The sequence below is a fragment of the Pygoscelis adeliae genome, unplaced genomic scaffold (assembly GCF_000699105.1).
Source record: "Pygoscelis adeliae isolate BGI_AS28 unplaced genomic scaffold, ASM69910v1 Scaffold372, whole genome shotgun sequence".
Taxonomy (NCBI): Eukaryota; Metazoa; Chordata; class Aves; order Sphenisciformes; family Spheniscidae; genus Pygoscelis; species Pygoscelis adeliae.
This window is the reverse complement of record NW_008824357.1, coordinates 1148902-1160515: the sequence shown is the minus strand read 5'-3', so window position 1 is coordinate 1160515 and position 11614 is coordinate 1148902. Positions and strand designations below refer to the sequence as shown.

Here is an 11614-nt window from a genome sequence, read left to right as displayed (position 1 = left end):
GGCCCGGCCCGGGGGGGGCTGGTCCGGCCCGGCCCCCGCTGGCCGCTTCTCCTCTGCCCCTGTCTCTGCTTCCCTGCCCCTTCTCCTCTTCCCCCCGCTTTCTCGCCTTCTGCCGCCTTGCCTCCGTCTCCCAGCGCAGGGACGCTGTCAGCATGGGCAAGAGCGGGGAGGCAAGGGGCTGCTGCTCTGTCTCCTCCTCTAGAAACCCGCATTCAGCCGGAGCCGCCTTTGGCTGCCTCCCCTGATCCCCCGCAGGGAGGGACTGGGGGCTTCTGGCATTGCAGAGGCTTAATTGACTAGCAAGGTCACTAATTTCGGCTCCTGGAGGTAAGTCCTGGTTAACGGCTCATTTTCCTCTCTCCCTCAGTTCTCACACCCCTCTCCCATCTGTCTGTCTCTCTCATTCTCTCTCCAGTGCCATCAATCAACCCTTCCCCCCCCCCCACGGCACCAGCGATGCCCCAAAACCCAGAAAGATGCGTCAGCATTTTGCCTCCCACGAGCCCCAGTAACCCAACCGCGGTCTCATCTGCTCCCCGCCCTCCGGCTCCGCTGCTTGGAGAAAAGTGAGGAACAATAGGATTGCCGGAGCGCTCCCTGACTCCACCATTGCGGGGCTAGGGGAGGAAGGGGAAAGGGTGGTGGGAGGAAGGAAGAGATCCTTTCTCCCCTGCTTTGGGAACACGCCTCCAGAGCAGCCGGAGGTGGGGAGGGTGCTCAGTCCCCATCAGCCTCTGTGCAACTTGTAGCAATAGCAGCACGCTGGGGAAGGGGAGGGGGGAAAGGGTGTGTGTGATGGGGGCTGTTGCTCCAACCTGATCGAGTCCATTTGCCAATTCACCAGTCGCATCACTTCCGGATCAGTCCTCAGTTTCTGCTGCAGAGTGAGGATTTTTTTTTTTTTTTTCTCTCTCTCCTTCTCCCTCCCTCCCCATCTGGATGCTGGGAACTTGAAACCTCCCCCCTTGATTGCAGCAGGATCTGCCCCAACCTTCCCTTAACTTTGCACTGCATCAAAGAAAACAGAGCGAGCCACAGGCTATATTGTACTGATGGGGGCAGGGGATCTGCCAGGCACAGCCCTTTGCTATTGATGTTGCTGTATCTCTAGGACCCAGAGCGATCTCTCTCTCTTTTTTTTTTTTTTCCCCTCTCTCCTCTTTTCGTGTGTGTGTGTGTGTGTGAAGGATCCTCCTGGTTACCGCTGTTATTATTTTCCCTTAGCAGGGAGACCACACGAGCCATGGCTGAGAGGAAGCAGTCTGGCCGGCAGGGCGAGGAAGAAGAAGTGCCGGCCTTCTTCAAAAACCTGGGCTCGGGCAGTCCCAAGCCCCGGCAGAAATTCTGTGGCATGTTCTGCCCAGTGGAAGGCTCCCTGGAGAACAAGACCATCGACTTTGACTCCCTCTCGGTGGGCCGCGGATCTAACAAAGTCGTGGCAAAGCAGAAGGATGTTGCCCACCTGGGTCCGGATGCTCAGTCCGTCTATTCCAGGCAGAGCGGGAAGGGAGGGGAACCATCTGTTGATTTCGGGAGAAAGGTGGAGATCAGGAGTGCCACTGGGAAGGAGGCGCTGCAGAACCTGAATGACAAGGTGGGTACATATGTGTGTGTGTGAGAGAGATGCAACTTGAACACGCGATAGGCTGCGGAAGGGATGTATCCTTTCCACCCTGCAGTTTCTTGCTTTTATGTCACTTGCATGTATGTGGCAGTCAATGTCTTCCTCTAAGCAGCAGCATCTCTCCTAGAGCCTTCTTGCCAGACCTCTAATGTTATCCGTGTGCTCTCTGCAGGTGTGTGTGTATGTGCACAGGGAGGAGGGCAGAAGAAGAAAGGAACCCCCGCACCCACAAACACCCTCCCTTTCCCTGCCCTGCCTTCCTATTTGGTGATAGAGACCGACTTTTTTGTTTCTTAGGCGATTCCCCCTAGTACAACGGTAGCAAAATGCCCCACCCAGCTAGTGAATGCAGCTCACAGGAACAGAAATGCAATTGTTAGCAAAAGAGCATCAGTGAGCCTCCACCTACGGGGATCAAATCCCTGCAGGCTTCTTCCAGGGGAAACTCCTACCCCCTCCTCCCAGGGAAGGACAGACCAGAGTGACCCTTGGGAGGTGTATTTCAATAGCAATTCTGATCAAGGCCTTTGGCTACAGTGGGAATTTTTGACTCGGGAAGATCTGGGACTTTCACAGGAATGTGGCGGTCTCTTAGAAACCCACCGAACTCCTCCCAGTCTTTTAAGACTCCTGAAGCTATTTTCTCACTCTCGGTATGTGTCATGGTGTAATAAAGCCTATCCTCTTCCTGAGGCAAAACCCACTCAACCCACAGGTCTAGCTGGCCATGCACATTTGTTTTCCTCGATAAATAGATTTAAGCAAGCTTTATTCATATCTGAGCCATGAAATACTCTGTGAGTTCCTCTGACAATGCTGGCTCCTATGCATAGGCTGCAAGAGCGGAAATGATTGAAGCACCAACCTGCAAACTGATAAACTTCTAGCATACTGGGAAAGAATTTCTGTGAGTAGTCCCCCAGCGGGTTTACGGAGCGGTCCGTTCTTCTGGAAAGTGTTTCTAGGATGTGCCTCCTAATTTTTATTAATAGTATGGATTGCATATACAGGGCAGAAGTCTACCTGGAATTTATAATAGGGGCTTGTTCGCCACTTTCTCCTGCTTTCAGAAATGTGAAATACTACTAGGAGTATTACTGGGGGCTTATCCTCCCCAAATCAGACCCTGCTCTGCTTCTTCCTACTACAGTAACCGAAGGGCTCCATCCAGCCATGTTTGCATGCGTGAACAACTGCCATTTACAGTGAGATCACAAAGGTAGGCCCTGATTGTCAGAAGAACTATGCACCAACGTTTAATTAGGAGTGGGATATGCTCCATGCTGCTTCAAACCTGATTTGGCAAACAAAAGTTTGCCACTACAAATGTCTATGCTTTGATTTGACCGTGTTGAAGTGCCTACTAATTGAGTAACTTTCTGTGATTAATTAGTCTTGTTGGACTAACCAAGGTGCATCTCGAGTAAAGGGCATACACCTTTTCAGCTTGAGGAGTCAAAGGTTTTGTAATTCAGGACATTTTCAGGACTAATTTCGGACAATTTGATGTGGTGATATCCTGTGGGACATAAATATAAACGGGTGATACATTAATTCTGAAAAGATGAATTATTTTGTGATTGAAGGGTACCAGTATAATAAAAAACTGTAAGTATAACATGGTGAAAAATCAGAAGTCCATACAGAATATTAATCACATTTTTTAAAAAGTGTGTTTTTTGGTTCTATTTTTAAAGATTGTAGTATAAATGTTAACTGAGGGTATGAAATAATGTGATAGTACAAAATATTTGAGTTGTTTCTCATTAGCTTTACATAACACTGATGCCAATGGATTACGTTGTGAGGGGCTGTGAGCATTTGGGTAAGTGCAGTCTTTTAATATAAATGTCTTGCTATGGATTGGCACTTTATTGCAGGAGTATTTTAGCTTTGATGGTTTTCCAGTTGACTGCATCTATAGCTTGAATCAGTGATCAGATCCTCAGCAGGTAAAACTGGCTTTACTTCAGTGTAGTTAATAGAAATGTGTTTATGATGATAATCAAAGCTCAACATATTAAAAAAAAGGTAAAGAAAAATAATGTTGCAGGAAGTGGCATTAAAGGATAGGATCAAAATAATTTCAGATAGGAGTTAAAAGGCTTCTGAAGTTTTGCAACGGAATTTGGCCCATTATTTTCAAACTTCTGTCTTAAGCATTTAATAACACATCTGAAATAGGTTCTCCTTGGATAGACTGTACCCTATTTCCATGTGATAGGAATCTAAATTATAGTGGAAAGGAACAGTACACTAATTTATAGAATCTTGAATTTATAACTTGCATAAATTATTTCACAATAGGCTAGAAATCTTACTGCTTCTTTTTCTTCAGCTTGAGGCTGACAATAGTTGTAGTTTTTGTCAATACATGTAACAATCAACGTACAGGATGGTCCATGCTCTGTTTCAGCAACCAAAGAACCATATCGTGAGCTGATGGGAATGGGTGCCGATCAACTGGAGGCAATGGAGATAGGTGGAAGTATTTTAGCCAGTGATTGGATCCAAAGTGGGTTTAAAACAGTCATCCTTTCTGTCACTGTATAGAAAGATCTTGTATTAATCTCCACTGAAATAATTAACAAAGCAAGATGGACAAGCTATTTTTCATTTTTCTGAGGTCTTAACTGTCCAGAGGATAAAAAAAGGAATGTAATTATTCCACATTAAATTGCAATATATTGTTCTGCAGGCAAAGATAAGGGTAATCAAATCTCTTTGTGTCTATCCTGTCTAGGGTATTCTACAGGCATCTATCATGGCCTCGCTTTATTGCCTCTGGGCCATGCTGCCTCATAATTCAGGGTTAAGATCATCTCTAGAGGCACCAGGAAGGCTCTCTATCTTAGTTTAAGCAGCTCTTTACAGTTAGGCCTCTAGAGGCAGCGTGATCTATTCAACAGGTCTGCAACTCAGCAGATCTGAGGCAAGCTCTGCTACTTCCCAGCTGTCAGGCCTTGGAGAATTAACTGTGCTTCTATCTCCCATCTTAAACTTTGTCGTCTTCCCAGTTTAGACTGTTAATGCCTGGTCCTGTAGCTACTTGTTCAGTGTCTGAGCTCTGCTTAGTGCTTTGAGGCCCTGACCTCAGCTGGGCCATCACTGCGGTCTAACAAGAATGTCATGTTCAAACCCAGGATTTCTTGAATGAGACAATAAACACTTGGCCTGGCTTTCATGAATTGCTGTGCACGTGCAAGCCTGTTTCCTACAGTGGGATTTGGTATTCAGATAGCATCAGGGCAGGGACCTGTGGAATTTACTCATAGCACTGCTTTGTAGTAGTCAGTGCAGAAGCTGCAAGCTACCTCGCCTGAGAGCAGGGGGACTGATAAAATGGCTTCCCAGGGCATTAGTCATCTATTCCTTAAGTGAACGGTCTTGAGACACATGCATTCATCTGGGTTTTGAAAAACCCTGGCCATTGCTTGCTTGACCTGGGTCGTTTCTCTGTGTGTATTTCCCAGATTTCCCGCATGTATAATTGGTATTCCTTCTGTCTTCCTCATCTGTTGAGATACTTCAGGACAGAGACGGTCTTTTAGGGAACATCTATAGGGAAAAGCGAGGTTTGATTGCAAGAGGGATCAGCAAGCCTGGGGCTTGCTTTAATCTAGTTTGCATAGAGAGCCTGAGTAGGTGCTAAGACATTTCAAGAAAAGTACAAGCCCTGGGATCCCAGGTTTCTTCTTAACTTGCTAGCTAAAGTTCCCATTGCCATCTTGTCGTTACTCTGGTGATTCAGGTGGTTCCCCTGTGCAACAAACAGTCATCTTTATATACCTTTTTTTGCATCCCTTAGAAACAGTTCACGGACCTTTGGGAAGTGCAGAGCACTGGGTGTAAACTACTGGTTTAAAACAACAAAGCTATGTCCTACTGTGATAAAAGTAACAATAATGAATAAACAGAGACTAGGAAAATATTTTTATTTTAGAATTGACGGGAGACTAATCGCTTGCAAAACACAGTTTCATGAAGCTTTTGACATGACTGGACTTTTTGCTAAAACCTCAAAGCTCTCAAGATCATGGTTGTTCATTCCTGGAGAGAAATAATGAATAACAGGACATTGTTGAGAGCTCAAATAATCATAGACTCTGGAACATTAATGGAACTGTTGTGTAAAACAAAGCAGCTGTTCCAGACAGTTGGAAATGCAGTTCTGAGTTTAATTTGTTATGATGCCTGTAATTTTTCTAGCCTTGTTTCGATGATCATTGCTTGCAAAATAATCATACAGGAGGATGATTTGCATGTTCTTCCAATGGATCATAATAGTTTGTCTGACTACTGAAAAATAAACCCATAGAGAAACTAACAGTGATAAGCAGAAATGCCAGATTCCTCTTAACTTCTTAGATCCCTCTCAAAGCCATCAATCTGCATAGCTGGAATGTGATGTCCATCCAACGGGCATCTTGTGGAGTGGTCTGTTAGTGTTATGTCAGGAATTTACCAATACCACTCTCTCTCATGCAGAAATGTGCAAGGGGCTTTGATACAGGGCCAACTTATTATTTGGGCTAAAGACTGGAGGGAAAACTTAAACACCTGGGGCTGGATCTCCCCACCCAGTTTGGAGCTGAGCCAATTCAGAGGTCTGGTCCTTGAGCAGCACCATGCGATGCAGGCTTTATCTCAGGGGATAGATACAGTACCTGGCACAACGAGACTGGCAGCTTTGCATGCCACCCTTATGCCAGTGCTGTGGCCATCATTTGACATGAGCCATCTGTTTTTAGTAGGTGCTGAGTAGTTGTTTAGGTCTGCCTGAAATTTTTCACCTGCAGGACCATGTTTAACTCCCCGTATCATTTGTGTGTCTTGTGGCACATGAAATCTGAGTCTATCTTCTGTGGTGGTGTTACAAAGTTGGGAAATGATGTAGGCAGCAAAGCTCACGTGAAGTTGATGTGTGTGTTCTGCATGAACTCTCTTACCCTAAAAAGGGACAGCATCTGGGAGCAGAGCTGTAGGAAATCTACCAAAACCAAACCTCTTTACTGTAGGATTCACACAGAAGCACAATGTCCTGTTCTTTGGTCACCTCCCAGAGATCTGGAGTGAATCTCAGCGTGGGAGAATAGAGGTCAGAATTTCATTTTCTCATTGTCTGGAGCAATGATTGTCCTGTACATCAGAGGTAGACAAAGCTGGCTGACACAAGTAATGACAGCAATTGCTGAGAGCCTGATGCTTTGCCCTGTAGGTTTTGTGGGAAGGAGAAGGGATTATAAGGTTAAGAAACAGTGCCGATCACTGTGAAAAAAGCTATTTCTTAGACCCTACCCATGGTTCCCATGGGCCTGGAGATGCTAAACTCTCTCCACTGGAGGAAAGGGAGGAGCAATGACAAGGATGCCCAAATGTCCCATGTCTTTGTTCCAGAAATGCTGTAGTTAACTATAGTATATAGTAAAGGTCACAGCTCAAGTGTAGGCTTGTAAGCTCTTTAGAGAGAAGACTGCATTTTTGCTATGTATTGTGCTACCCATGACAGAGTGATCCCTGCCTAGACCCCTGAAGAGAGCTGTCTCTTTCCCAATAACAATGTGATAGTAAATTAACTGTGGAGCAGTGGCTCAGGCTTGTTTAAGGACAATTAAGATTGTAGTGCACCTGAAATGCTTGGGACATTTCCTCTAAGAAGCACACTATAAGAGTAACAGTCGTCTTGGAAGGTTATTTCTGAACCTTCTCAAGGTTTCCTGGGATTTTGAAGGAAACAAAATCAATTGGAAGGTTAATTTTCATTTGAAGATCAAATGTACATTTTTATCGACCTGTTTGTGTGGCTAGAAAGTGAATCTCCCCCCTCACAATCTCAGTCTGTATTCAAAAAAATTAGGCTATTTCTCTGAGAAGTTGTATGATTTTTACCTCCTCGTGTTTGACCTCTATGGTCATTTCCATAGCATGACACTTAATTTTCTCCTGTAAGATAATAAAAAAACCAAAGATGCCCATTGGCAAGTATAATTCCCCTCTTTAATTTAATTTATAATGATTAATAATGGACAGTTCCTTCATCACCTTTTGGGAAGGACAGATGTATTCCTTCTGCCACGTATCAGCCTGTATTTAATCCTCCCAATTCTTCATAAGATGCAGAAGGTTGCTGGATCCATGGGAAACTCCTTTCAAGTCACTGAGACTCGGAGTTGATGCAGCAATTGGCACGGGCAGAATCATGACAGAAAATTAGAGCCTGATCGGTAAACTCATGAAAGCTCTTTTGGCCCAGTCCTGCTGCCTCTGATTGCAATAACAAGAGCCTCGCTGACTTTGGCAGGGGGTGATTCCCCAATAGGGAGTGGGGATTATTAGCATCTAACAAACCTAAAGGGAAATCTAGAGCTTGTTGATGCTGTAGTGCTAGAATTTCAGATACTTCCAGGATGCTTTAAATCCATCTCTGATCCCTCTTTTCATTATATTTTAAAATGTATATTTCCATTTGCAGGTTTTATAATTTCATAGCAGAATGTCCTTGTGGATAAACCTCTAAGAATTCAGTAGGAGTAAAAGCAATCAGGTGTTGCAGAAATTCTGTGGGGTTTGTTGCAATTACACTAAAATTCCACAGAGAAAGAGACTCTTTTAATAGTTTTTTCCCAACCATCTCCACAGTGGGAATAAAATTCCTTGCTAAGTGCATTATGGTAGTCCACAGAATCTGTAAAGTTAAGATTCAGAGCTGATGTGAATTGAGTTCCACTGATGCCTGTGATGATTTATTTTAGCATAGATTATCGCTGTACAGAGATTCTCATATTCTTGTGCCATTTTCCCTCTAGACCTTTCCAGAAGACAAATTTAGACATAGACGTTCCTTTAACATGAAATGTGTTTCTGCTGCAAAGAGCCTGCACAAGATGTCCTACACCAGCTGACATCTGTGCAGAAATGGCTGACGGCGACCTTGTGTACCCACTGGCCAAAATACCCCCCAACTACCCTAAGCCTAAGGAGGGGCCAGGGACACTCGGCCAGTGCAGAGCACAGCTCTGTATGTGGCTGGGGTAGAGGCTGGCAGTTGCAAACGTGGATGTAATGCTCAGTTCTGTGCATTTCCTCCCCTGTTCTGCCATTTGGGGCATGCTGTCAGGGCCCTCAGAAGTGCTGATGTAGCGTAATTGAAGATATTTATGTTCTTTTGCTGTTCCTCTGCCACTGATGTGACTTGGCTGCAGCAACCTTGCTGGTCCTGTCGTAGTGGCTGCAGTCAGGGAGCTGGGTTGGACTGGCCAGCCATCCTTCATCACTTTCCTTCGTTAACGTTTGGCAAGAAAGATTTGGCAGTGCTTGTTCTCTGTAGCACCTTCTAATTTTAGCCTGCTTAGCCTGCCGTGTGCATTAATAGACCCATGGAAGACAAAGTGCACCAACATCATCTAAAAATCCCATCACTTCCCACAGTACCTTGGCAGGTAACTGCACCACTGTATGACAGCTGGACTGGATACAAACCTGCAAGGATTTAAGAAGCGGGTTCAACTCTCCTCTTTTAACCTAGGACCTGTCTCCTGCCCCTGGCATTTCATAAGTAGTTATCTTCCTTCATTTAACTTACAGGGGGAATTTATACATAAACTATAGCTTTACCAGGGGAATGAACCAGCTTTTGTAAAAAAGAAAAAAAAAGAAAAAAAAAAGCAGGTATACATCTCAGTATTTTCTGACTCTGTTCCCCGCTTGTTCTCATCCCAACATTGTCCTTTAACTTCAATAGCTCTTCTCCTTCCCTCCTGATCACCTCCCCTCATGTGTGTTTATACCGCAGATAATATCCATTCCTTGCCTTTGTTTAGCAAGGCTAAATAAGCCAGTTTGCAACTACATTAATAATTTTAAAATTATTCATTTTGACAACCTTTTAGCTCATTGCTAAAAGGAAAGAAAACTGGGCCATATTGGCAATTGGTGTAATGGAGCTAGAAGATACGCCTGGGAGCTCAGTTCTGGTCCTTTGGGTACACGCTAAATCATATGGAAGTTTTTACAATTTGGCACTGTGTAGGTGTTGGATATTGAACGACCATGTTTTTCAGCCCTTTAATCTCTTCATTTATTTTATTCTGTACTACTTAGGTTCTTGCAACATGGTGATGGGAAGGAAAAGCTAAGTCTCATCTGAAGATTCGTTATTACTTTCTGAACCTAGTCACTATTGGATTCAAGTTATGGAATGTATTCGAAGTTCAAGAGCTGCTGTTCTGAATTAGGCCCATGTGCAGTAAGGACTGCCTTTTAAAAAAAGTATTTTAAATAGCTATCTTTGAGCAGATGAGAATAGCTTTAGACATATTAGCGTGGTGATGACATTATCCCCTTAAAGGCGCTTCTATTTCTTCTACCAGTACTGCTGCTCCACAACTTTTAGCATAATGTGGAGAAATGACCTGCCCGAGGCCAGGGAGGTGAGTCAGTGCTGGAGATGTATGCTTTCCTGTGCCCGTGTTTGTGGTCGTCCCTCTGTAATCATGTTGCTGCTGCCAGGGCAGGATCTTGAGATGGTAGCTGGACTTGGCACATCTCAGACCAGCTCCCCAAGGGCCTTGATGCTATCTCTCAAAGCCTTAGGCAATGTTTGCTTCCTCTTTGACAGCTGGAGACACTCTTTTACCTGGCACGCAAAGGCAAGAAACCGCTCAGATATAAAATTGAGGAGGAAAGCTAGCATTAAAGAGAAAAAAGGAACAGTTGCGCTGTCTAAATTTAGAAATCTGATGTAGATGCTTTCTTCCATCTTCTGAGCAAAAATATGCTGAGGTTTCAAAACTTCTTCCAGCACAGATCAGAGAGGGGCAGGATAACTCATTTAGTATTGTCTATTCTAATCGTTAAATCAAAATAAAACCCTACAGGCTAACAAATTAATCATTTTGCTACTGTCGTGAACCACTTTTTCATTTATTACTAATTGGCTATTAACTGATGGCCATATTAGCTACTTAAATGTTGCCTGATGCCCTACCTATACCCAGGAAAAGCTCTTTTACTCTTTTCCTTACAGCCTCCTGTGAACTAATGTACATAAAAGGTCCTGATAGTCATCTGTTTGAACAGATGTTGCCTTTATAATGATTTACTGGAGTAGTATACTGAAGGTTTTAATTTCTTACGGGCTGTGCACTGTGTGTTTCACGGAACTATTTGGGTACGTAAAGATCACTACATTTTGTGATAGGGGAAGCTTGCAGTTTGCTTTTCGTGACTTGAAATTCACCCATGATTGAGGGAAGAAGGTAAGTCTTTGTCGGTCATTAATTGTCTGTTATAACCTTCAAGCAGAAGTGGATTTGTGCCGTTTATGAGTTCTCCAAAAGGTGTCTTGTACCTTCCTCGAGAGCAACTGATGTTAAGAGGAACTGGTGTAAACAGATGTATTTTGAATGGTTATCTCACACTCTGGCCACGAATCCCATCTCTCTTCATTGCACTGGGGCAAGTGCACTGTAAATAACGAGGAAATATTTATGCCATTTAATGCGTTTCTTTCCTTGAAGTGTCAGCTTATGGAGTTCAGGGACTGAGAAATTTAAGACTCCAAGTGTGACTGAAACATTGAATGTGGAGTTTGCGACACTGGATTAGTAAGAGGTGGCCAGAGTGACTGGAGAGGACCACCATGCCTGTATGCGTAGCTCTGATCCCAGATTTCCCTGGCACTAAAGCTTCAGGTTAGTGACCACAGGAGGGGGGACTTGAATTTGGGCTGTATTTTCTGGACGAGGAGGTGTGGGAGAAGGCATTTAGAAAGCATGGCTGACATGCTGGGAAATCAAAGGGCCGGGACTGGCTTCAACATTATCCCCCCCCCCCAATTTGCTAATGCTCCCGACCAGCTCTCTGCTCCGGCAGCGCCAAGAAGGGCGGGGTGGGACAAAGAAGATGGAGGGCAGCGCGTTTTACGGCGCACCGGCTCCCCGGGCAGCCTCCTCTCCTCCCGCTGGGCTCGCAGCCCCGGCGGGGGTAGAA

The 11614-nt window shown here is 44.6% G+C and overlaps 1 protein-coding gene across 1 annotated transcript in view; it reads left to right on the top strand.

Moving 5' to 3' along the window:
• The first annotated feature begins 1243 nt into the window (after window positions 1-1243).
• The window catches only part of DPYSL2 (dihydropyrimidinase-like 2), a 55280-nt gene continuing 44909 nt past the window's right edge, over window positions 1244-11614 (top strand). The window contains exon 1 of the mRNA XM_009319532.1: window positions 1244-1594. Coding sequence (XP_009317807.1) covers window positions 1244-1594 — 351 coding nt within the window. The remainder of the gene's footprint in view (window positions 1595-11614) is intronic.